General features: G+C 45.4%; 2 protein-coding genes across 8 annotated transcripts in view; one reads left to right on the top strand and one right to left on the bottom strand.

Annotated features, from left to right (window-relative positions):
* The first annotated feature begins 302 nt into the window (after positions 1–302).
* Positions 303–19,230, top strand: SYT15 (synaptotagmin 15). The gene is made up of 8 exons (XM_074296073.1): positions 303–585; positions 3,206–3,395; positions 4,300–4,442; positions 8,411–8,712; positions 9,886–10,056; positions 11,430–11,550; positions 17,403–17,582; positions 18,121–19,230. Exons 1-8 carry the CDS (start codon positions 579–581, stop codon positions 18,255–18,257), a joined length of 1,251 nt encoding a protein of 416 aa, XP_074152174.1. The 5' UTR covers positions 303–578; the 3' UTR covers positions 18,258–19,230.
* A 4,690-nt stretch (positions 19,231–23,920) lies between these two features.
* SHLD2 (shieldin complex subunit 2) overlaps positions 23,921–27,010 on the bottom strand; it is an 88,959-nt gene continuing 85,869 nt past the window's right edge. For all 7 annotated transcript variants that reach the window (XM_074296064.1, XM_074296065.1, XM_074296070.1 and 4 more), the window contains 2 exons: positions 26,418–26,533; positions 23,921–24,250 (listed from right to left, as the gene is read on the bottom strand). In XM_074296064.1, the coding sequence (XP_074152165.1) occupies positions 24,072–24,250; positions 26,418–26,533 (295 nt within the window). In that variant the 3' untranslated portion in view covers positions 23,921–24,071. The remainder of the gene's footprint in view (positions 24,251–26,417; positions 26,534–27,010) is intronic.

Here is a 27,010-nt window from a genome sequence, read left to right as displayed (position 1 = left end):
CTTGGGCCCTTTTCCAGCGGTATCAGGGTGGAGCCGGTGGCCAGCGGACAGACAGGCACCTGCCACGGACTCATGCCCCGACAGCCACCAAGTAGCAGAGTGAACCAGGCACATGGAGGGTCGGGGAGGCAGCTGCACCCTGGCCGGGCTCCTGAGGCGCGGTGCGGGAAGGGGGGGGGGAAGGAGGGAGTGAAGGAAGGAGTGAAGGGGGGGGGGAAGAGCGGGCCCGCCCCTTTCCCCCTTCCCCAGGCTCTCCAGCCAGAGCAGCCTTTAAATCTCCTGGCGCTCCCCAAGTCAGCTCTGAAGGGGTGGAGACTGAGCGCGGGGCCGGAGCCGGAGCCAGAGCAGGAGCTGGAGCCCGGATCTGGCGCTCGTCCGTCTCAGGTCAGCGAACGGCCGGAGGTCCGGGACATCAACGTGTGTGGGGAGTCACCGCCTGGCGCTTCTGCCCCGGCTGAGGGAACTCAGGGGCCACCCCTCCTGCTGCTCTGTGCCACCTCCTGTGCCCCGCCGAGGTGGGGAGCGGGAGTCCTCTGCCCCCGGCGCTCCTCTGGGACCTCCGGCTGTTCCCCAGACTCATGCCTGGTAAGTGCCCCGGTAGCTTCCCAAAGCAGGAGGCGCGGCCGTGCGGGGATGCTTTCGAGCAAGCGGGTGGACAAGGACCCTCACGGGGTTTCCCCGACTCTGCTTGGTTGGGTGAAGGGGACTTTTCTGGAAAGCCACGGCTCTGCCCTCAGGGGTATCTGCAGGGCTCGCTGGGGGAGCGTCGGGTTCCACCCCCTGCCTCCCCTCCCCCAAGGACCCTGGGCCTGCTTGGCCTTGGGGTGCGTGTCCAGGGCCGGCCAAAGGTGCCTGTGGGAGTGCAGCAGCTGGGGACGGCTGGCGGCAGGAAACTGGGAAGGGTCTGGCTGGAAGAAAAGTTGTTTTCTGAGCTCGCACATCCCTCTTGTAAGAAGGGGACTCGCCAGGATTCAGCAGATTTCTACTCTCCTGCCGCCGGACTAGCGGGTGGGCAAAAGGGGGGTTTGGAGGCTCTCCTATTCCTACAGTGGGCCAACTAGATAAAGCGTTTTAACAAGTTGGCTTTCTTACTTCTCCAGGTCAGAACCGCTTTGAGGGAGGGTGAAGAAGGAAATGAGCGTTTGTTAAGCCTTACTATGTGCTAAGAGCACATAAGAGCATACTGGGCTAAGAGCTTTACAAATATGACCTCGTTTATTGTTGCTGTAGAGGACCATGACATCACGGAAGGGATGCCAAGGCGTGTAAATGATTTGGATTTAAGTGAGGGAGGGCTGTGCAAAGTCTTGGATCTCACCTATTACAGCTGAAGAAACTGAGGCAGGGGGTCACCCTGCTACTAAGTGTCTAAGGGAAGATTTAAATTCTAGTCTTCCTGACTCTGTCCACCGTGCCATCTATCCAAGACTTCTTTGGGTACCAAGTATTCTAGATCCTAATTGGAATCACTCCAGTGAGAGTTTGACATTGTTGCCCTGGGCAGGAGGGACAGATGTGGTTTGGAGTGAGGGGGGTGGTTTTTTATAGTGTTATTGTCTAAGAAGTAGAAATCAGCCCCTTCCCAAGAAATGATTCCTTTGGGCTGGTCCTAGGATTAGGAGAAGAATGTGTGTGTGTGTGTGTGTGTGTGTGTGTGTGTGTGTGTGTGTGTGTGTAACTGGGGGATCCAGAAAGGACAAGTTTTAGTCATATCCAAACAAAGTCTCCAAGACTGCCAGTGTTAGACATTGCCACCCACCAGGAGGACAGTTTGTGCTAAGGAAATGTGTAAATGCTTATTTGTCTATAGCTAGTGCTCTTCAACTGTGTGTGGAGTACCTGCCATTTTTATAGGTCTTTACATAAATAAAAAAGTTTCATCCCTACAGCTCTGTGATGTAAGTAAAACAAATATATATATATTTTTTTACTGTTGAAATCTAAAGGGGTCATAATGAGGATGTAATGAAATTCTGACTTGAACCCACCTCTGAGAGTCTAAATTCGACTTCCTTCCTTTGCAAATTGTCTTGTATTTCTTTCTTTCTAAGGTGGTTTGAGTCCTTTGGGAGAAGCTTCTGATTTAAGCCCTGCAGAGAAGTGCTCTAGGCTGAAAGCTAAAGGGTAGTTCTGAATCTGGGAAAGGAAAAGGAAGGGGTATTTTGATTGGTGGGTGTGCCTATAAAAACAAAAAGGCAATTAAAGTTCATTTTCATAGCACTTACTGAGCCAGGAATGAACTACATACAGAGAGGTTATTCTATGTCCAATGTATTTTTGTAATGTCAGCACTTAGTTTTGTACTTAGTAGGCACTTAATAACTAGTAATTTGAAAATGATTTAGGGTCTGCAAAATGCTTCACATAGGCTATCCTCACAAGAACCCTCATTTTTTGTTTTATAGATAGGGAAATCAAGGCTGAGAAATTAAATGATTTGGCTGGGAGTACATAGTTAGCAAATGTCTGATGCAGGATTTTAATTTGATTTTTCATAACCCTAAGCACTAAATTCACTCCATCATCTGGATTGATAAATATTTGCTGTAATTGCTTATGCATAGCTCAATTTTTCCTTCTTATTAGTAAATTCAGGATCACTCCAAATGCCTGGAGATATAGCTGGGGCATTAATTTCTTTTAACCGTTATGTATTAGAAGGAAGACATGAACCCAGGTCTTGGCTCCAAGGTCAGACTCTCCATCCACTATATCATAATTACCAGGAATCATTTAATACCAGGCATTGGCTGAGACCAACTTCCCCACGAAGGGAAAGAGATCCACAAAAGGAAAGGCAAGGACGAGCATCTGTGTTTTGCTTGGATTGTAATTCCTTAAAAATCCAGTCATTGGCTATTTGAGTGTTTTCTTGGCCCCCTTCCTTTTTCTTTTCCTCTGTCCCCCCAAAAGAAACATAGCCACATTTTCTGTTTCCTGTGACTCAGAAGGCAATGTTAAGGGCATTGGGAAGACAGTTTTTTTTTTTGAGAATCTTGATTTTTTTTCTTTTTCAACTTGAAATCCTGTCCCTTGCTTAACAATTTGGTGGCTGGGCAAGGCTGGGTGGTAAAGACATGGGAGAAAGTGTTAGAGAAGATCCTCTGGGATGAACCTGACTGAGGGGACAGTATTTGAGCTTAAGGAAATATTTCTTGGAGCTCTTACTTAAAAGTGAGCCCTACTTGGTTCTCTGTGGTTCCAGAACAGGTAATCATAGTGGCCGGAGGAGTGATCGCAGGGCTGCTGTTGCTGGTTCTGATTGGGATCATGGGCTATTGTCTCTGGAAGAAGCTGTGTGTCGCCTCTGCCTATGAGGAGCTGACTGGAACGCCATCTCTTGCTGGGGGACAGGAGAAGTATCCTTCTCAGTCAGCAGTGATCCAGCCCAACAGGTGAATGGTCATCAGCCCTCCTAATGACATGGGAAGGGAGAGGAAAAACAAGGGAGGAGGGAAGAAAAACTAAATAAGCCAGACTAAGGGAGTAGGCTGGAGCATCTCTGACCTGCTGTAGTGAGTTTATCGTCCTGGTCATTTGGTTTGGTTTGGGACTTTGGCATTTTCCCCCTAAAAGATGAAGTCTTGGGTGTGAGTGAATATAGAGATTTGCTTCTATTCCTGAAAGAATGAGAGAAAATGGGGAAAAAGCATTTATTAAGTATTTACTATGTGCTAAGCACTAGGAATAAGTAGAAGAAAATGAGTCAGTCCCTTGATCTCAAAGAACTCACACTCTAATTGGGGGAAACAAAATATTTATAAGAGTTCAGCTTCAGGAAAGGTGGCAAGACTAAGGGATACTTAAGGAGCAGCAAGTCAGATGGTGGTTTGGGTTTGAAAAGTCTGGAGGGTGTAATGATAATAATAACGATAAGCATCATTTATATAGTGCCAGTCTTGCTAAGGGCTTTGCAAATATCTCATTTATTACAGTAATCCTAGAAGGTATTATTTTTCCCCTTTTACAATTAAGGAAACCGAACTAAAGTAACTTGTCTAAATTAAATGTTTGAGGCTGGATTCGAAATCAGAGCTTTCTGACTTCAGTCCCTGCGCTCAGTCCACTGTGCCACCAGCTGTCCCAGTAGGAAGGCAGCCTCAGGGTCTTTCTCTTTAATTTAATTTGGAAATTCCTAATAAGCTGCAATAAGAGACCCTGAAGTAGAATCAATACTGCCAATTTACATATTTATTTCTTCATCTTCATCCTCCCCTCTCTTTCATTCTTGTTTTATGAACCTATTGCCTTCTTTTATTCTGGTCATTTAATTTTTTCCATCTTTGCTTTTGTAAACAGAACCAAAGGTATCCCATTTGTTGTTCCTCCCTCCTTCCATGGCAGAGATTGGATTACTCTAACCAATGGAGAGAGAATCCAGGATGAGAGTGATCCATACATTGCCCCAGAATTCCTGCCTCGATCATCTTTTCATTCACTTGGTAAGTAAACTGCACTACTCACTTTAGACTTTAATGATGTTCTCTTTGGATACTGAATTCTTTGATGGTGGTGAGATAGATTAAGATTTACATCCACTGTGATACTGATACTCATGGATTTAGTCTAATAAAGTGATAAGATATAGACCAAATTAACTGTAATGCAAATTTTTTCTTTTTTTATTTCTTTTAGTTTCAGCTTTTTATTTTCAAAACATATACAGGGATAATTTTTTGACATTAACCCTTGCAAAAACTCGTGTTCCAAATTTTTCCATCCCTTACCCCCTACCTTCTCCCCTAGATGACAAGTAATTCAATATATGTTAAAAATGTTAAAAATATGTGTTAAATCCAATATATGTACACATATTTATATAATTATTGTGCTGCACAAGAAAAAATCAAATCAAAAAGGGAAAAAATTAGAGGAAACAAATTGGAAGTAATGCAAAATTTTTCACGAAAAAACACATCAGAGCATTGCCAAAATACTATTGATTGTCTGGGGGAAAGATTGTAACTTCTCAGTATAGAGATCGAGGGGGCTTCATGGAAGAGGCAGCATTTGAGTTGGGCTTTGAAGGATGGGCATCTATTCACCAAAGGGACTGAGAGCATGCCGGACATTGGGAACAAAGTGAGTAACCCACAGAGGGAACAAAATGTTTTTAATAGTATTTTATTTTTCCAAATATATGCAAAAAGTTTTCAACATTCATCTTTTCAAAATCTGTGTTCAAAATTTTTCTCCCTCTTTCCTCCTTTCTCCTTCCCCAAGACAGCAAGCAATACAATGTGGTTAAACATGTACAATTCTTCTAAACACATGCTGTACAAGAAAAATCAGATTAAAAGGGAAAAAACATAAGAAAAATAAAGCAAGCAAACAACCACCACCACCAAAAAAGGTGAACTATGCTTTGATTTAAATTCTGTCTCTGTTGTAGATGGCATGTTCCATCACAAATCTATTGGAATTGCCTTGAATCACTTTGGAAAAGAACCAAATTCATCATAGTTGGTCATTACATAATCTTGTTGTTACTGTGTACAATGTTTTCCTGGTTCTATTCACTTTACTCAGCATCTGTTCCTATAAGTCTTTCCAGGCCTTTTTGAAATCAGCCTGCTCATCATTTCTTATAGAATATGTAATATTGTATACATTCATGTACTATAACTTATTTAGCCATTCCACAACTGATGGGCACCCACTCAGTTATTAGTTCTACTAATTGCCAAAAGATCTGCTATAAACATTTTTGCACATATGGGTCCTTTTCCCTCTTTTATTATCTCTTTGGGATACAGACCCAGAATAGTTCCAAATTGCTCTCCAGAATGGTTGCATTATTTCACAATCCACCAATGATGCACTAGTATCTGTTTTCCCATATCCCCTCCAACATTTATCATTATTTTAGCCAATCTGAAAGGTGGAACACAGTATGTTTTGGTGAAGATTAGGGAGAGAATTAGCAGAGAATTAGCCAATTTGGTTAGAGTATGGAATGCCCAGAAGGGACTAGAAGGGACTAGAAAGGTTCCAGATTCTGTGACTAATAAGATGTAGTAGTAGATACTTCCCTAGATTCTCATGATCTCTCAAATTTCTCCAAATTAAGAGTAATATACAAGAGAGGACGAATTTTAACCTATTTCCAGGATCTAACGCCCTAAGGGAAAGAAAGCTAATTCCTATTTCCCAACCCCTCTCCCATTGGCTGCCATATACTGGCAGAGCTGTACAAGCTGATCAACAGTCTTGCAATAGAACTCAAAGCTCCCCCTCCCACCTCCTACCTCCCACCATTTCTGTAACACGGGAAGCCAACAGGCAGACATTTTCCTGCTAGAACTACGGTATAGCACTCTGTGCTGGAACACTGTGATGAACACGGAACTGGTCCAGGATGTTGGAGTGTATATGGCTCCACTGGGCTTGAAGCAAAGGAGACTGACATCCAGCTGGGGCCAGTTCTGTGTCCCCAAAAGACACTTGGAGCACAGATCAAGGCTGGTGAAATGTGAATTACCCATTTTAAAGGAAGTTGAGACAGCTGTGAAGTATGCTCAGCTGGAGAAAGTATCATCAGAGAGCAGAGAGTTATAAAGTGAGCAGTGGAGGAATACAAGGAAAAAAGACTAAAATTAAGACATCTAGGAAAAATATGCTGAGGCAAAGGGAAAATGAATCAGTGCTGAGGAGTCAGGGGATCCTGTGAATTATCAAGAGAGCATGAATCACAGTGGGATGCCCTTGAATGCTTTAAGAGAGAACTAAGGGGTCACTAGGCAGCGGAAGTCAGGAGGACCTGAGCTCAAATTTGACCCCAGACACTTAACACTTCCTGGCTGTGTGACCCTGGGAAAGTCACTTAACCCCAGCTTCAGGGGGAAAAAAAAAGAGAGAGAGAACTAAGAATTCTGAAAGCAAATTTTTTTTCCCACTTTTTCAGAAGTAATTGGCAGAACAGAAAAATGTAAATTGATGGTGGTTGATTTCACAGAAACAAGAGGGAGTGACAGATTAGAAATGCAGATATACAGAAATGAGGGACAATCTGGGAGAAGAGAAGCAAAAATCAATAACATTAAAATGAAATATGATATATATTGTATCTAAGATATACTATAACATATTTAATATATATGGTAATGCATGCCATCTAAGAGAGGGGGTGGAGGGAAGGAGGGGAAAATTCGGAACAGAAGGGAGTGCAAGGGATAATGCTGTAAAAAATTACTTATGCATATGCAATGTCAAAAAAATGTTATAATTATAAAATTAAATTTAAAAAATAAAAATTAAAAAAAATTAAATAGGATGTCTATACAAGCAAACATCAAAGACAGGAATGCACAGAAACAACGGAAGGATTACAGATTTCCCAAAAGCATTCACCAAAACAAAAACTTGAACATAATGCAAAAAATAATACAAGAAACTTCTCAGAACTTTTTAACTCAGAAAAGGAAATGCCAATTGAAGGAATCTACAAAGTGCCTTCACAAAGAAATATTATGCTACAAAATTTCAAGACATATAATGGTTAAATGGAATAATTTTAATGTCAAACAACAAATTCTGCTGGTGATTTAGAAAGACTTTTACATATAAATATTTTGCATATACCTTAGTGGATTCTTTAAAATGTTTACATTTAAATAGAATTTGGAAAACTTTCTGTGAGCTCAGATGGCCCAAGGCTTCATTGAGGAAAATGTCATTAAGTAGCAAAGAAAGAAAAGTCTTTTCATTGAAGAGGTTGAGACCTTTACATATGCTTCCAAATGTTTGCTATCTGTTGCTTTTTGTCATAAGAAGAAGGATCACAAATTGAAGGGTATCTCTGGAAATTACAGACCATTCTAGGAAAGAGGAATAGTGTGAGTTAAAACAGTTAAAACAGGAGCTTTCTTTGAGTGGAAAAGTTTGGTTGAAACTTTCTCTCTTCTTTTTTCTTTTTTAGTCTACACTTGTGATTTTATTGTTATTGGGAAATGCCAGTTAGGAAATTACCTCCTTTAGGGCAAATCAGTAACTGTTCTGCAACTGGTGATCTTGGAGAGATGCCAGTAGTAATTATGGTAAAGTGATTTCTCCAATGTCACATGGTCAATATACATCAGAGATGGGACTTGAACCTGGGTTTACCTTCTTGGAGACTAGGTCTGGATCTAGACCTGACTACCTGTGTATAATTCTTCTGACTTCTAAATTCTGGAGCTGCCTCCTTTATCCAATACAGAAACTGGATCCAGAGGCACCTTTCTCTCAGGCTACCTTGACAATTTATAGGTCATGATGAATGTGGAAGCCTGAAGCTTCTAGTACCCACTCACCTGGCTCACCTGAACTGGTTTCCTTGTAGGAAAACAAAAGTAATCTCAGGAAAGGTTTCCTGTCTGTTACATATGGGCGTTTCCTCCTCCTTTTGAAGTCCATGATGTGTCTGTTGCAGGGGGTGCATATGTGGTTGGGACAATCAATCCAGAGCTTTACAAGTTTCCTGAGGACAAGAGTGAGACTGACTTTCCTGAAGGCTGCCTGGGGAGGCTGTGGTTCACAGTGGAGTATGAGCAGGAGGCCGAGAGGCTTCTGGTGGGCCTGATCAAGGCCCGGAAGTTGCAGACCCCTTCCCCATCAGAGACTTGCAGTCCCTTGGTGAAGCTCTATCTGCTGCCTGACGAGAGGCGCTTTCTGCAGTCCAAAGTGAAACGGAAAACATCCAACCCACAATTTGATGAAAACTTCATTTTCCAGGTACCGACTTCCCTGGGGAACAGAATAGAGGAACCTAGAGGTCCATCCTGGAAAAGTTTTGGTCTTGTTTGAATAGGAGCTTGCTTCCCTTTTAGTTTCCCATGTATGCAGTGGCCCATCTGTTATCCTCAGTACACCAATAGGCATTTATTATGAATATTTACATTGGGGATGCAATAAAATGTGGAGAGAGAGGGGAATGAAAAAAATAATCCCTGTCTTCAATAAGCTCATATTCTGATGGAGGAACCAATATGTAAATATATACAGAGAATATAAAGTGAAGGACAGAGTGGGGTAGAATGGCCCTGATACACTATTGCTTGATTAAAACAAAAAATCATAAGTGTCACTTAACATAATAGACTCAAGAATATGTTCACTTAAATTACAGTATTAGAAATTAAGATTAAAAATAAGAAAATAAGAAGTATAAGAAATAAAAAATTAAGATTAGAAATTAAGATAGAAAATAAGTATAAGAAGTTGAGAAATCAGAAATTAAGAAAATAAGAAATTTAAAATGTTGAAGATAGGAAGGCCCTGAGATCCTCTGTTAAACACCATGAAAGTTCATATGAATTAATCAACACTTTGGGTGTAGTTATCAAAGGGAGCTCGGAGACTGGACTAGAAATTTCATTGATCCAGGGAACTCTTCTCTACCAATACAAATTGGCATCTTCTCTGCAACTTATAGGCTTAAAAGATTATGTAGAGAATGTATCAAACCTGTTTTGTATAGCCCAACTCTCCTGAGTATGGCCAGACATATTAAAATGTAATAGGAACTATTTAACAAAATAAATAAAAATACAACAAAGCATAAATAATATTATGTTTTAAAACTAAGTTAAAATGTGACCCACAGGGATTCTGCTATATGGATTACTGATCCATATTTCTGTATGAGTCTGATACTGTAGGATTAAGTTTGGTACAACTTGTCCAGAGTCAGTTTTTGAACCTGGCCAATGAGGGGATTTGTTTTGTTTGATTATGTGTATTTTTTATACGATTGTTTCTACTGGCTCCTCTCCACTTTTCCTTCCCCACCTTTAATGGAAAGAAGGTAGGTGAGAGGGAGAAAAAAAATGATTAATTGAAAAACCAAAGCAACCTTCCAGATGCCTTTTTGGCACTTGACTTGCTCCTGGGTCTCCATCCCCCCAGGTATCCAGTAGAACAGTCACTCGGAGGGTGCTGAAGTTTTCAGTGTTTCACGTGAACAAGCAAAGGAAGCATCACCTCCTGGGCCAAGTGCTCTTCCCACTGAAAGATGAGATACTAACAAGCGATAGCCGGTCCATTGTCTGGAGAGACTTAGAAGCAGAGAGCCTGGAGGTAGGTGGCTAATTAAAGGTTAAATTAATTAAGCAAATATCACCTTGTGGTAGCGAAGCAACTTCTTAGGTTGTGGCAGGATTCCAGTAGAACACTGGGGTAGATTTGGTAAGGATCACTGAAGCTTGGGAAAGGCACATTGCAAATCATTTAGTGCAACTCCTTCCTTGGTGGAGAAGGAAACTGAGGGCCAGAAAGATTTTTTTTCACTGATTTACTGAAACTCAGATTCCTTTGACTCTAACTCCACTGCCATTCCCAATACACTGTGCTGCCTTGAATTGACGGGTAATTGATTGCTAGAGGGAAGAGATGACTGTGTCATAGCTCTCAGCTAGGTATCCAGCCAGCTAAAAAAGCCCTTCCTCCAATTTGCTTTTTTAGATATTAAGAATTAGTTTGGTGTAAATGGAAAAGAACATAACCAGAAAATAATAATAAAAAAAAGAGAACTGCAAAATTACAAAGAACAATTTTGGCTCCGTAATAGAGACATGATAAGACATCTCTCCCCTATGACTTTATAGAGATGGGGAGAGGGCTTCATGAGAATATACCACATCTTCTCTTGTCCTGGTTGTCAGGGTAACATAATGAAAAAAAAATCCATCCCCAAAACTACTGATTTTCCCTTAAGGGACAGTCTCGTAAAACAGCATCAACCATGGACGAGCCCAGGAAACCATCTGACCATTGTGCTGTCTATATAAGAAATGGTGAAAAAGTCAGCAAACATTAATTATCTACAATATTAATCTCAGAGAGGCAGAAATTTTGCAAAGAATATAAACACTTAAGGAAATTGTCCAGAAAAAAATTACTTAGATGCAAGTATTCTGACTTCAAAGTCTGCTTTGGTGACCTGATTGCAATCAGGACATCATAGATTTGGAGCCAAGAAGAGAGCGTAAAGATTATCTATCAATTGGCACTATCAAAATAAAACACCTTCTATGCTCCAGACACTGCTCAGTCCTATGAATTTAAGATAAAAGTAAGAACTTTAAGTTTTGTTGAAGGGAAACAACATTTGCACATATAGATAGATATAAAAACAAAGAAATTATATACATTATATGTAGTCATATTGGGCTAAAGAGAGACATTAATATGGCGGAGGGCGTTAGAATAGGCCTTCTATAGGAGGTGGTCCTTGAAGTAAGCTAGGAGGGCAAATGGGGGAGGCGGGGAGAGAGAGTTCCAGCGGGGGGGGGGGGGGGGTGAGGATGGGAGGGGTGTTGGAGGGCTCCCTACCTTCAGTAAATCACTCTGGCTGTTGGAGAAGGCTAATGGTTTGGCATTTCCGGGAAGCCGCTTGCCATGTTTAAATAAATCTCTTCCCTAAAGCTGACTGTTCCTTCTGTTCTCCGCAGCCCCCATCCGAGTTTGGGGACATCCAGTTCTCTCTCAGTTACAATGACTACCTGGGACGCCTGACTGTGGTGGTGCTGAGAGCCAGGGGCTTGAAGTTCCAGGATGACAGGAATGTTGTCAGTGAGTTCTGCCCGCCTTTCGCAGATATAGATGATGTCCTGGAATTTAGCTTTTGTTACGGTGGTCCTCCGGGCTGGTCCTCTGGGTTAGTCCTCCAGGCTGGTCCCCGGGGTTAGTCCTCCAGGGCTGGTCCCCTGGGTTAGTCCTCCAGGGCTGGTCCCCTGGGTTAGTCCTCCAGGGCTGGTCCCCTGGGTTAGTCCTCCAGGGCTGGTCCTCCGGGCTGGTCCCCAGGGTTAGTCCTCCAGGGCTGGTCCCCAGGGTTAGTCCTCCAGGGCTGGTCCCCTGGGTTAGTCCTCCAGGGCTGGTCCCCAGGGCTGGTCCCCTGGGTTAGTCCTCCAGGGCTGGTCCCCAGGGCTGGTCCCCTGGGTTAGTCCTCCAGGGCTGGTCCACAGGGCTGGTCCCCTGGGTTAGTCCTCCAGGGCTGGTCCTCTGGGCTGGTCCCCTGGGTTAGTCCTCCAGGGCTGGTCCTCTGGGCTGGTCCCCGGGGTTAGTCCTCCAGGGCTGGTCCCTGGGGTTAGTCCTCCAGGGCTGGTCCCCTGGGTTAGTCCTCCAGGGCTGGTCCCCCGGGCTGGTCCCCGGGGTTAGTCCTCCAGGGCTGGTCCCCTGGGTTAGTTCTCCAGGGCTGGTCCTCTGGGCTGGTCCCCGGGGTTAGTCCTCCAGGGCTGGTCCCCAGGGCTGGTCCCCTGGGTTAGTCCTCCAGGGCTGGTCCTCTGGGCTGGTCCCCGGGGTTAGTCCTCCAGGGCTGGTCCTCTGGGCTGGTCCCCGGGGTTAGTCCTCCAGGGCTGGTCCCCGGGGTTAGTCCTCCAGGGCTGGTCCTCTGGGCTGGTCCCCGGGGTTAGTCCTCCAGGGCTGGTCCCCTGGGTTAGTTCTCCAGGGCTGGTCCTCTGGGCTGGTCCCCGGGGTTAGTCCTCCAGGGCTGGTCCCCAGGGCTGGTCCCCTGGGTTAGTCCTCCAGGGCTGGTCCTCTGGGCTGGTCCCCGGGGTTAGTCCTCCAGGGCTGGTCCTCTGGGCTGGTCCCCGGGGTTAGTCCTCCAGGGCTGGTCCTCTGGGCTGGTCCCCGGGGTTAGTCCTCCAGGGCTGGTCCTCTGGGCTGGTCCCCGGGGTTAGTCCTCCAGGGCTGGTCCCCAGGGCTGGTCCCCAGGGTTAGTCCTCCAGGGCTGGTCCCCCAGGCTGGTCCCCTGGGTTGGTCCTCCAGGGCTGGTCACCAGGGCTGGTCCCCTGGGTTAGTCCTCTAGGGCTGGTCCCCGGGGTTAGTTCTCCAGGGCTGGTCCCTGGGGTTAGTCCTCCAGGGCTGGTCCCCAGGGCTGGTCCCCTGGGTTAGTCCTCCAGGGCTGGTCCCCAGGGCTGGTCCCCTGGGTTAGTCCTCCAGGGCTGGTCCTCTGGGCTGGTCCCCGGGGGTTAGTCCTCCAGGGCTGGTCCCCAGGGCTGGTTCCCGGGGTTAGTCTTCCAGGGCTGGTCCCCCTGGGTTAGTCCTCCAGGGCTGGTCCCCGGGATTAGTCCTCCAGGGCTGGTCCCCAGGGCTGGTCCCCTGGATTAGTCCTCCAGGGCTGGTCCTCTGGGCTGGTCCCCGGGGTTAGTCCTCCAGGGCTGGTCCCCGGGGTTAGTCCTCCAGGGCTGGTCCCCGGGGTTAGTCCTCCAGGGCTGGTCCCCTGGGTTAGTTCTCCAGGGCTGGTCCTCTGGGCTGGTCCCCGGGGTTAGTCCTCCAGGGCTGGTCCCCAGGGCTGGTCCCCTGGGTTAGTCCTCCAGGGCTGGTCCTCTGGGCTGGTCCCCGGGGTTAGTCCTCCAGGGCTGGTCCTCTGGGCTGGTCCCCTGGGTTAGTCCTCCAGGGCTGGTCCCCCGGGCTGGTCCCCGGGGTTAGTCCTCCAGGGCTGGTCCTCTGGGCTGGTCCCCGGGGTTAGTCCTCCAGGGCTGGTCCCCAGGGTTAGTCCTCCAGGGCTGGTCCCCCAGGCTGGTCCCCTGGGTTGGTCCTCCAGGGCTGGTCACCAGGGCTGGTCCCCTGGGTTAGTCCTCTAGGGCTGGTCCCCGGGGTTAGTTCTCCAGGGCTGGTCCCCTGGGTTAGTCCTCCAGGGCTGGTCCCCCGGGCTGGTCCCTGGGGTTAGTCCTCCAGGGCTGGTCCCCAGGGCTGGTCCCCTGGGTTAGTCCTCCAGGGCTGGTCCCCAGGGTTAGTCCTCCAGGGCTGGTCCCCTGGGTTAGTCCTCCAGGGCTGGTCCCCAGGGCTGGTCCCCGGGGTTAGTCCTCCAGGGCTGGTCCCCAGGGCTGGTCCCCAGGGTTAGTCCTCCAGGGCTGGTCCCCCAGGCTGGTCCCCTGGGTTGGTCCTCCAGGGCTGGTCACCAGGGCTGGTCCCCTGGGTTAGTCCTCTAGGGCTGGTCCCCGGGGTTAGTTCTCCAGGGCTGGTCCCCTGGGTTAGTCCTCCAGGGCTGGTCCCCAGGGCTGGTCCCCTGGGTTAGTCCTCCAGGGCTGGTCCTCTGGGCTGGTCCCCGGGGGTTAGTCCTCCAGGGCTGGTCCCCAGGGCTGGTTCCCGGGGTTAGTCTTCCAGGGCTGGTCCCCCTGGGTTAGTCCTCCAGGGCTGGTCCCCGGGATTAGTCCTCCAGGGCTGGTCCCCAGGGCTGGTCCCCTGGGTTAGTCCTCCAGGGCTGGTCCCCAGGGCTGGTCCCCTGGGTTAGTCCTCCAGGGCTGGTCCTCTGGGCTGGTCCCCTGGGTTAGTCCTCCAGGGCTGGTCCTCTGGGCTGGTCCCCGGGGTTAGTCCTCCAGGGCTGGTCCCCGGGGTTAGTCCTCCAGGGCTGGTCCCCTGGGTTAGTCCTCCAGGGCTGGTCCCCGGGGTTAGTCCTCCAGGGCTGGTCCCCCGGGCTGGTCCCCGGGGTTAGTCCTCCAGGGCTGGTCCCCTGGGTTAGTTCTCCAGGGCTGGTCCTCTGGGCTGGTCCCCGGGGTTAGTCCTCCAGGGCTGGTCCTCTGGGCTGGTCCCCTGGGTTAGTCCTCCAGGGCTGGTCCTCTGGGCTGGTCCCCGGGGTTAGTCCTCCAGGGCTGGTCCTCTGGGCTGGTCCCCGGGGTTAGTCCTCCAGGGCTGGTCCTCTGGGCTGGTCCCCTGGGTTAGTCCTCCAGGGCTGGTCCTCTGGGCTGGTCCCCGGGGTTAGTCCTCCAGGGCTGGTCCCCAGGGCTGGTCCCCAGGGTTAGTCCTCCAGGGCTGGTCCCCCAGGCTGGTCCCCTGGGTTGGCCCTCCAGGGCTGGTCACCAGGGCTGGTCCCCTGGGTTAGTCCTCTAGGGCTGGTCCCCGGGGTTAGTTCTCCAGGGCTGGTCCCCTGGGTTAGTCCTCCAGGGCTGGTCCCCCGGGCTGGTCCCTGGGGTTAGTTCTCCAGGGCTGGTCCTCTGGGCTGGTCCTCCCGGGATGGTTCCTGGGCCGGGTACCATGGACCACTTTGGCAACCTGGTGAAGCCTGTGGAGCCATCTCTGAGAATGACATTTTGTTGCCAGCATTCATGATGAAAGAAAATGTTAAATTTCAGTTAGAAGTTAGTGGGAAAAAGGAATATTTTTTCCTATACAAGTTCGTGGCATCCCAGAAATCTATCCAAAGCCCTGGCACCTGCGGGGACATGTAGCCCCCCCCCCTTCAGAGTTTCTGCCCTAAGGGATCAACTTTCTACTAGAAAAGTTGGTTCTCACAAAGGGATCAACTTTGGAACCTTTTCCTTCTCTTTTCCAATGTACATGTTGCGGAGGGGGAACTATCCACTTTCCAGGCCCGTTTCTTCAGACTCCACAGAATCACAAAGTCTCAGAAGCGGAAGAACCTCAGAGCCTCTAACGCGGTCTTTACCCGGACAGGACTGTTCTGTGGCCCCTCTCGGCTCCTGCTTGAGGCCGCTTGTGACAGCGCCCATTCCCTGGCGGCGGGCCCTGCAGTCCCGGGGTAGTCAGCGGCCAGGCTTCCTCGCACACACTCGCCGCCCGCAGCTTCTGGTCTTTTAAGTGTTTGAAAACCCTAACTCAGACCTTTGTTCGGGCTAAACATTCCCAGATCCTTCAACTCGTCCTGCGTCTCAGTTGGTAGTTACGTTGTGCTCCCTTTCATTTTTGGTGCAGCACAAAGAATCCCGGCCCGAAGCCCGACGCCTCCCACGCTTGCTCGCTGCCCCCTCGGGTCCTCGGCCCTCGCCTGGGACTCGGTTTCTTAACCTGTTAAATGGGGGGATGAATCAGGCGGTTCCTGAATCAGAAAGCAGGACAGTGGGGGCAGACGCTGTGGGTGGAGAGGGATAGCGGCACAAAGACGGCAGCAGAGAGGGAGCTCCCACCCTGATGGGGAGACAAGTGCATGGATGAGGTGATAGGAAATAATGAGGAAGCCGTTAGACGCAAATAAGTACAAAGTACTTAGACATCCTTTATCTAAGATAAAAGGAGGAGAGCTCCGCCCCTGGGAACGTGGGGCTGGGGGATTCTCCCATGCTGCGCGTCTCACCTTTCTTCTGGGCTAATCCTACAGATGCACACTCACACTCACACACACACATCCACACGCACATACATGCATTCCTACACATGCGCACACAATGCACACAACACATTGATAGGCACGCACACACGTGTACACATACATGCACAACCCCACGCGCACACAATGCGCTCTTATACATGCAGACACATGTACACGTGTACAGCGCACATGTATGCAATGCACAAATACGTGTGGATGCATTCCTATGCATACACACACGTTCATACCTCATTCAGGGAGAGGTGGGCCGCGTTCCGCTTTCTTGCGCCCCCGCTGGGGTTTCCTCGCGGGCACGGGGGTCACTGGCCACTCCTTCCCAGCCCACGTTACGGAGGAGGCGCTGCGGGAGCGCGGTCACTGCCAGTGAGAGTCGGGGCGCACTGGAACTCGGGCAGACTTTCGGGATCCCAAGCTCCCGCGCTCTCCGCTGCGCCCCCTGGTGGCGGGAGTGCGCATGCACACATAACATTTTACATGTCACCCGTGGCTGCCTTTTATGCGTGCACTTGACTACATCTTGTTGAGAAAGGGCCCTTAGAATTTTCCAGATACTGCACAACACAGAAGAGACGGCAGAACTTCAGCTACTTCTTGTTTGAGGGGAGGGGAGGCCTCCAGGGTTAAATGACTGGCCAGGCTCCCACAGCCGCTGAGTAAGGTCAGAGGCCAGCCTTGACCCCGATCTTCCTGCCCAGAGGCCCTACTCCATCCCCCGGCCACGGAGCTTCCCCAGTCTGAGCTGCTCCTGAAAGTCAGGTGGGCGTCTCTGAGCTGGGCTAAGCTGAATTAGGCGCCGCTGCGCCCTGAGCTCTTCCGGCGCCATGTTCACGCCGTCCCCCCTGCCACTTCCCACCCTTCTTTTATCCCTTCCTTTACTCTCCTCCTCCAGGAAGCCTTCCTTGCCTTCTGTCACTAATCATCTCCCCTCCCCCTCCCCGCCAGCCTCCAGGAGTTTGGGTTTGAGTCCATGACAAGTGGGCTGGAGGCTCGGTGTGGAGGGGGGAAGCCGGGGACCCCCCCTTTTCTTTTGGCGGTAGGGAGGGCCGACCCCGGAGATGGTCGGTCATGCTAGGAAGCCATTAAAATAATGAACCCGTTTCCTTTTGGCAATGGCCCCTGGCTGCATGATCACGGCACGCTGGCTCAGTTCCTGGGCCCGGCTTGTTTGCCAAAGTGTTCTAGAAGTGGGGGAGGGGGACACTGTCTGGTTCCTCTTGGGGGCCACGGGCATTTGGCTTCTCCTGGCTGGTTCATTCCATCCAGAAGCTTCCAGTAGCCGCTTCTGTGGCCTTCCCGAGAGAAGATAAGTGGGGGTTCCCTCTTTAGTCTCCCAGTGATTCTCCCCTGGGTTTTCTAGGCGTGTCTGTCAAAGTGTCGCTGATGAACCACAACAAATTCGTCAAATGCAAGAAGACCTCAGCTGTCCTGGGCTCCCCCAACCCCGTGTACAACGAGACTTTTAGCTTCAAGGCGGATCCTGAGGCTCTGGACACTGCAAGTCTGAGCCTGACGGTGCTGCAGAACACGGACGGGGACAGTAAGGCGGCTCCTCTTTCTGACCCAGACTTGAAAGGACCTCATAGTAGTAGTAGTAGTAGCAGCAGCAGCAATAATGAGAGTAATAAGCATTTCTGCAGCCTCTGTAGCAGAAGCTTTACAATTATTCCTCACTTGATCCTCACCACTGTCCTGGAGGGTGTTATCTCCATTTTACCAATGGAGGAATCTGAGACAGAAGGTGACTCTCCCAGGATCACAGTTTCCATGTGTCTCCTGCACCAGCTCTCATCAGGAGGGAGGATAGGGCTCTGAGGGAGGAGAGTGCCCACCACTAGAAAAGAGGGGCCCTCATTGGTTAATTGGATTTTGGAGGACTCTATCAATATTTTGTAGAAGATAGGGCTGTAGACAGTGGAGTCCAAGTTCAAGGCTGTAGCTGATGCCCGCTTTCTCCTCTGTGGGGAGAATGAATTTGCTACTTCCTTAAATCAAAAGTGGGTGGCTGTGGGAGCCCCAACCCGTACAGAAGAGAGTAACTGAGCTGTTCCCCCACCCCACCTCTCTTTTTAATCCAGAAAGCCACCAGCTGGGCCGTGTGGTAGTAGGACCCTTCATGTACACAAGGGGGAAAGAACTGGAACATTGGAACGAGATGATCAATAAGCCCAAGGAGCTGGTGAAGAGATGGCACGCGCTGTCTGGAAGCACCTAACTAGTCCGGCCTACAGGGACAGCGACTTCCCTGCTGTAGAAACTGCTCCTCTTCCTCTCGAGATCTGGGACAGAAGGACGAGATTTCCTCAGAGAGCTAGCAGAATCTCAGTCTGGTCTCCTAGTGGAGCGTGTGCCCCCGGGAGCCAACTAATGGGAGAAGGGGAGATGACCTCTCTAGTTCTGGCACAAAGAATCTCACCTTTCCTTAGTTAGCATAGGGAAAACCCTAATAAACGCCCTCTTCTCTCTTTTCTGGAACACTCCTAAGAGTCCTGTTTGGGACCCTGATCACTCTAAAGCTGGAGTTGTCAGAATTTCAGACACTCAGACTGTTTGCTGAATAGTATACAAGTCAGTGGGAAAAACGGTTTTCTCCAAGATTAAATTTCCATCAGCACGTGTGAACACTTTTTTGTAGGTAGGCTGGTCTCTGTATTCAGCACAAAAGGATCGGACTAGGAAGAAGTTAGGAAAATATAGCCCGGTGTATTTAAGCCATCCTGTCAATGACTGCATATGGACTGGAGCAGCTGATCACAGGAAGAGATGTATGATTTATCACTTGTTTACTTGAAACTCCTGTGAACCCTACCTCTGCCTGTGGGCCTCAGGGATCTGTAGTCCGAGACTCATCCCAGGGATAGTGACCTCAAGGTGGAATGAGGTTCCTTGATGACAAGAACGTGTTCTGAGCTACTTGGAAGACAATCTCTTCAGAGCAAAGAAATCATGTTACAAGCATCAGAGCTGGAAGGGAAATCTAAGCAGGTCATAGTAGACTTGGACATTGTGACACTGAGATAGGGGACTGGACTATTACAGTGAAATAGTGAAAATCCTGATAAAGTGTAAGAGGGTTCCCTGAGCAGATGATGTTCAAAATCTTGACTTTTTTTGCTTTTCTATACATTGACTATTTTAAACCACTGAATATTCTCATACTCTTCTGGTCATTAAAACACTCGTGAACCAAGACTGGCTGTCATTTTCTTAATTATATTTACTAAAAGGCACCCATATTGCATGTTTTTGGAACTTTATATTTGAAAAAGGTTCAAGTCAATGAATAATTTATTTAGCTCACACAGCATCTGTGAACCAGGATCCAATGGAATGGCCTAGCAAAACAGACAATTCAGTTAAGGTTTTCCAACACTGTGTAAATTCAAGTAAACAGTAAAAGCATCTTTGATATTTTACTTGAAGTGAGGTCTAAGTACAGTTTTCATTTGTCACTTTTCTGTGTTGCCAAGGAAGAAAAACAGGAGATAACAATGGAAAACTGGGATAGGATATTTTTATTTTTACAATTTATTATCTATTCCATTGTTTTATACCTGATATTTTCAAATAAATTTTAAGTCTCCATCATAGATGAATTTTGCATTAATTATTGTGCTAATTACCTATTTCCAAAGATTCTTTAAGAATAGAGAAGATGGCACAATACTTGTCATAACATTGATAAAAATAAGTTATAACCATCCCTTCAGGCTCTGTTGCTGTTTATTTCTAAGAATTAACCTGACATACATAATTGGTTATTTCTTAAGCTAGAGAGGGGATGAAATCTGAAATGGAAAATTTGCCTGTTTGAGGGTTCCTATCATACTCAGTTGCTGGAAAAGCTGGCTCTGGATTCTGGAAATGGTCCAAAGGGGAGAGATTTTGTAGATTGGTTCAAGGCTTCCTGAAGATGTATTTCTCTGTATCTAATTAGAAGGAAGACTAATTTACAGATGAAGGTGGTCTAGGTATACCTGATCTAAAGCTATATTATAGCAGCAGTCACCAAAACCATTTGGTATTGGCTAAGAAATAGACCAGTTGATCAGTGGAACAGATTAGGTACAAAGGACAAAAAAGGGTTCAACTATAGCAAAGTGTTTGATAAACACAAAGATACCAACATTAGGGATAAAAATTCATTATTTGAAAAAAACTGTTGGGAAAACTGGAAATTAGTATGGCAGAAATTAGATATGGATCCACACTTAACACCATATACCAAGATAAGATCAAAATGGGTTCATGATTTAGGCATAAAGAATGAGATCATAAATACAATAGAGGAACAGAGAATAGTTTACCTCTCAGACCTGTGGAGGAGGAAGGAATTTATGACCAGAGGAGAACTAGAAATCATATTGATCACAAAATCGAAGATTCTGATTACATCAAATTAAAAAGCTTTTGTACAAACAAAACTAATGCAAACAAGATTAGAAGGGAAGTAACAAACTGGGAAAATATTTTACAGTTAAAGGTTCTGATATAGGTTTCATTTCCAAAATATATAGAGAATTGATCCTAATTTATAAAAAATCAAACCATTCTCCAATTGATAAATGGTCAAAGGATATGAACAATTTTCAAATAATGAAATTGAAACTATATCGACTCATATGAAAGAGTGTACCAAATCACTACTGATCAGAGAAATGCAAATTAAGACAACTCTGGGATACCACTACACACCTGTCAGATTGGCTAAGATGACAGGAACAAATAATGATGAATGTTGGAGGGGATGTGGGAAAACTGGGACACTAGTACATTGTTGGTGGAGTTGTGAAAGAATCCGGCCATTCTGGAGAGCAATTTGGAACTATGGCCAAAAATGTATCAAACTGTGTATACCCTTTGATCCAGCAGTGCTACTACTGGGCTTATATCCCAAAGAAATACTAAAGAGGGGAAAGGGACCTGTGTGTGCCAAAATGTTTGTGGCAACTCTTTTTGTAGTAGCTAGAAACTGGAAGAATGAATTGGAGAATGGTTGGGTAAATTATGGTATATGAAGGTTATGGAATATTATTGCTCTGTAAGAAATGACCAGCAGGATGAATTCAGAAAGGTTTGGAAAGACTTACATGAACTGATGCTGAGTGAAATGAACAGAACCAGAAGATCACTATATACTTCAACAACAATACTGTATGAAGATGTATTCTGATGGAAGTGGTTATCTTCAACATAAAGAAGATCCAACTCACTTCCAGTTGATCAATGATGGACAGAAACAACTACACCCAGAGAAGGAACACTGGGAAGTGAATGTAAACTATTAGCACTACTGTCTTTCTACCCAGGTTACTTATACCTTCGGAATCCAACAAGAAAATTGGATTTACACACATATATTATATCTAGGTTATACTCTAACACATGTAAAATGTATGGGATTGCCCGTCATCTAGGGGAGGGAGGGGAAAATTTGGAAAAATGAATACAAGGGATAATGTTATAAAAAAATTACTCATGCATTTATATTGTCAAAAAAATTTATAATCATAAAATTAAATAAATAAATAAAATAAAATAAGGAAAAAAAAAAGAAGAAGGAAGACTACTTTTGTGGCTTTTCCCAAACCAAAACCACACAAGGCTAAGTCTAATTCCTTCTCACTCTACTGCTATTTCCCTCTACCCTATATTCCTATTTTGAAGGCTCAGTTTTTTTAGGAACAACTTTTCTGCAGGATTACTTTTTGCTTTTAAGTCCAGTCTTAGTACTTTCTCTTCCTTAGAGCTTATTATTATATTGCTTTGATTGAAAGACAGTCAAAAGTCATTAATTCATGAAATGTGGGCCAAGAGGCTAGTGGGTCTCCTCCATGTCTTTGGGAGTAGCATTAATAATAGGCAGTTGATATCTGTTCAATACCTATTCTCCAATATGTGAAAGAATAAAGGGCTTCTATCAACATAAAAAGGCTGCAAGGTAGTTAGGACTCTAAGCTGGCATGTGCAACAAAAACACCCTTATAGCAAAGTTTAATCAGCTTTTAGCAGCAAAAGAGATCCTAGTGATCCCATAACTAACTATATAACTATATGTACATATGTACATATATATATATATATAGTTAAGAGTTTTATATATATGTATGTATATATGCATATATGTGTGTGTATGTATATAAATTTGTAGTTTTGACACTTAGGCAAAAGTGTAATTCCACATTTACTGATAAAAAGTCAAACATTTTTTTCTTCTCTGTGACAATTTGACACTCATTGCTTTGAAAGAGTTTACTGATTCCACTTCTATCTGGAAACAAAGAAGCCATTCTCAGCAAACATGATTTTTTGTGTGGAGGAGTTGATATAGCTGATGACAAACCAGGTTCAAGACCTTTAGAGAAAGTGAAAGGAAGCTAATATGGCAAATTATATTTCTTGTCACAAGCTTTCTCCCTATAAACCAGAGCAGGGGTCAGTCACTTTTCACCTGACAGGAAGGATGGCCTCTAATCATCCTATGAATCATAGTTTGTGACACAAGAAGCCTACTAAGATGCCACTTTAAAAAAAGTTTTTTGGGGGGGAGGTGGATAGGGACTGTCAGAGTAAAGAGAAAAATTTTTAAGGAGGGAGGAGACTGGAGAATGTTTAGAGACAACAGGGAAGGAAGGAGTTTCCTGATGAGAGGGAAACAGATTTAAAGGGAGAGAGAGAATGATAGATGAGTAGGCCCTTGCCCAAGGAGGGAAGGGAAGAGGGCACCCTCAACAAAAAGGGCCATCTTTTTCTCAGGGTACAAGGGAGGAGGGGACAGGTGGAGGGGCAGAAAGAGGGCTGAGGGCCGGAGGAGGAGAGCTCAGGAGGGATGGGCTCAGTTCTTCCAGACCTGGCAAGAAGCCAGGCCCTCACTGCCAGCTGAAAGGTGGTGCTGGCTTGGGGGTGAGTCCCCACCACTGCATCCTTTAAAATCTCTCCTGACTGACTCAATCCCGTTCCCTGGGCTAGTTGGACTGCAGTGTCTCTGTGCAAATCACCCTCCTGTTCTTTCCCACCAGGGAGAGAGAGGGATGCACCCACTGAGTGTCACTGGGACTCCTGAAGGAAGAAACCCCCTGCACTACTGCAGGTCAGCACCCTGGCTGCAGCTCATAGTCCAAGAACTGCTTAGGGTACAGCCGGCTGCAGTGACTAGCCCAGAGCCTCGTAGGGGTCAGGAGTGGCCCCGCTCCTCCCCAGATGGCTAGCTTTCTGGCCATTATTCTCAGCTAGCTTCTCAGGAGAGAACCTTCTTCTCACTGAGTAAGCGCTCGTGAAAGCCACTAGAGAAAACCAGACAATCTCTTCAGGAACACCCGCTCTCCTGATGGGGGACAGGGGTGACTCCATGCAGCTAAGGAGTAAACAAAAAGCACACAGAATGAACCCAAGTCATGGCAGACAGGAAGGCTCTCACAGTTCTTACCTTGTAGAGAGACCATCCAAAGCTCCCTCTTCTTCCCAGTTCAGCAGCTCCAATCTTCTCATCATCATTACTGAGCTTTCTCCACCTCCGCTTCATTTTTCCTTTCCATGTAATTGTCACTCTTTAGAAAATCCCCACCCCCATAGTAAATGGCCATTACCTTGTTAACTATTCTAGCTGTGTGACCTAGGCGGATCACTCAACATCTTAAAACTCACTATATCTTCATCTGTCAAGCCAGGATAAGACCTGTATCATCATTTATACCCCACAAGGTTATCTTGTAGGAAGAAGTGTGAATTATAAAGTGCCACACCGACATTATCTACATTATATTTCAGCAGGAAAATTGGGAGAGATGATGGAAAAATAATTTATTTTTCAAAGACTACATAGTTTTATTAAAAAAATAAAAATATGCTCAAATTACTATTTCTGGAGTCTGTAAATTCTTTTTGTTACATTTTTGGTTTTTGGGTTTTTTAATTTTTACTATAAACCCAAGCTAAAAAGCCATGTTACTTCATTTCAGAAGACAATAATTTCATTTAATTTCTCCTCCAATTACTGAGTTTGTTCTTCTGATCACTTATACAATTACATTCATACTTCAAAGTTGCTGTGAAAATCTAGCAGATAGAAGTCTTGTTGCAAAGGGTAGCTGTTTTCATCTAGAATAAAAAGGCTCTGAATTTTCAGTGTGTAGACTCTTTCTCTGCTTGCTAGCAATGAGTGACACAGGTCTGCAGCAACCATTCCATATGTAATACCTGAAGAAGGGACTGCCAAAAAAAAAAAAAAAAAAGAGAGAGAGACCACAAATATAACTTTTTACAGTGATACTTACAATCATCTTCTACCATTCCTTTCTGCTGTGCAGCAAAAGACTTTGATTTCCTTCCCTTCTTTTCAGCCACAACAACAAAGACATGGCATCTGAGAAACCAGTTATTTCATTCCTCTTAAAGAAATGGTATCACTTCATTGTACACGGCAACAGCAAGATTATACAAAGATCAATTCTGATGGATGTGGCTCTCTTCAACAATGAGATGATTCAGACCAGTTCCAATGGTCTTGTGATGAAGAGAGCCATATACATCCATAGAGAGGACTGAGGGAACTGAGTGTGGACCACAACATAGCATTTTTACTTTTTGTTGTTCTTTGCTTGCATTTTATTTTCTTTCTCATTTGTTTCTTTTTTGATTTGATTTTTCTTATGCAGCAAGATAATCATATGAATATGTATGCATATGTTATTATTTACCATGTTTAACATATATTGTATTACTTGCCATCTATGTGAGGGAGTAGAGGGTGAGAGGGGAGAAATTGGAACAAAAGGTTTTGCAAGGGTTAATGTTTGAAAAATTATTCATGCATATATTTTGAAAATAAAGCTTTAATAAAAAAAACAAAACGAATAGGTGATTAACATGTATTAATCTATATCGAGTTGCTTGCTTTCTCAATGAGGGGAAATGGGGAGGGAGGAAAGGAGAGAATTTGAAACTCAAAGCTTTAACATAAAGTGTTAAAATTGTTTCTACATATAACCAGGGGGAATAAATCAAAATTTTCAGTTGTTTAAAAAAGAAAGAATAGATGACTAAAGATAATCTCATTGTATGTTAAGTGACTAGACTAATATTGATTCCTTGAAAGCATCAAATATTGAAATGAAAGACAAATGTGTCATTAATCTCTCAGAACAAGTGTTATAGATGAACAATAAGTTAGACCCAGTCCAGAGAGGGGGACTGGCTGTTGCATTTTGGGACTGTACCAGCACTCTAAATAATTCCAATTTTAAAAATCAAGTTATTAATATGTTGTATTATTGCCCTAATTCCCAAAAGTGATGTCTGATGCCAAAGCATTTTTAAAAAGGAAGGGGGAAAAAAACTGTGAGAAAATTAACCAAGCCACTAAAGTAGCCTGGCAGTTTGGGCATTGATTCCCTGTGCATATAAACATATCATGTGAGAGGGTGTGCTAGAGTGCTCTTGTCTTTATTGGGCACAGAATTGGAGCTTTTTGGATTACTTTTTAAAGCCAATTCCAATCTGGTCCTACCCTATCTGTCCAGCCTTCTCCTCATTTCCTTATGATTCTCGTGTTCTGGTTCTACTTTGCAGCTTCCTGCTCTTAGGTCCAAGGCTCACCAGACTCAGAAAGTTTCCCATAGATGACAGCAGAGCAGAGTTGGACATACCAAGAGAACAGCCCAGTTTACATGAGGTTGCCTCTCTTAGACCCAACGTCTGCCTTTTCACTTTTTTCTCCCTTTGCTGAGGTAATTGGGGTTAAGTGACTTGCCTGGAGTCACACAGCTAGGAAGTGGTAAGTGTCTTGAGATAAAATTTGAACTCAGGTCCTCCTGACTTCAGGGCTGGTGCTCTATCCACTGCTCCACCTAGCTGCCCCAATGCCATTACTTTTGACAACGGAGAATTTAAGCACTGACCAGAATGGCTATTTCTAAATTAAAGACTTTGACTGAGTTTGTACACTGAGATGAGTTGAGGATTAAACCTCATTAACTTATAACTCCTGTGGTTCAATCAAACCTTCCTCCTTTATGAATGCTGGAACAGAAGCTGAATTAGGATGAGACTCTTAATTCATGTTTGCTTGTTCTAAAATACTAGTGATCCCTTTTCACCTGTCACTGACACTCACCTTTGATGAGAACTCAGCTTACCAGTGAAGAAGTTAACTGAAATAAACTGAGAATATGGAGCCGTACTAACCTTTCCAGATCACAGGAGATCCATTTATTACAAATGAACTAGAGCTTTTTGCCAATTAAAAAAATCTTGACCATACAACACATGTGATTATGTTGATAGATTATAGTAAACATTTCACTTGTCCAGAAACCTCTCTCTATCGAAACATATACATAGATTAGAAATATTTACATTTTAATGTTGGATACAATACCTATAACTTTGCTTAACCAATCAGGTGGAATATTGAGAAGAATCTTCTGCATCATCTCTGATCCTGCATGAATTTGAATTTCATTCTTGCCATCAGACACAGTCATTAGTGCTGATCTGAAAAAGAAGACATACCAAGAGAGACAAAAGTCAAAAAAGAAGCTGAAACAAAAGCAGTTTTAGTAAATTAATGACATGAAGCATCACTTTCTAAGTCAGACTTGATTTTAACATGCTGAAAACATCAGAGAGTGCTCCTATGTCACCATCGACCTTCGGTTCTTATGGAAGAGCAGAGAAAAAACCTATGCCTTTGGAAAAATGATACCCATGTTAATATAATAAGATAGTAAGAGAAAAATGAAACAGTTTCCAAGATCAAATCCTGGTCTCCTTGGAAAATTATATATACTGTTGGCTTCAATTATTCATTAGTGGCACTAGCAGGAAGTATACAATTGAACAGGTAATTTTCTACAGAGAAATGTTTTCATTAATTAGCATCCTGTTGCTCTGTAAGACTGGGGATAATCGTACCAGTGCGAAAAGAGTAAACCCTTGGATGTTTATTGACTTTTAAGGGCCAAAGCAGAC

Source organism: Sminthopsis crassicaudata, chromosome 2, assembly GCF_048593235.1.
Source record: "Sminthopsis crassicaudata isolate SCR6 chromosome 2, ASM4859323v1, whole genome shotgun sequence".
NCBI lineage: Eukaryota > Metazoa > Chordata > Mammalia > Dasyuromorphia > Dasyuridae > Sminthopsis > Sminthopsis crassicaudata.
Note: the sequence above shows the minus strand (reverse complement) of the source record. Positions and strands in the feature narration are given on the sequence as shown.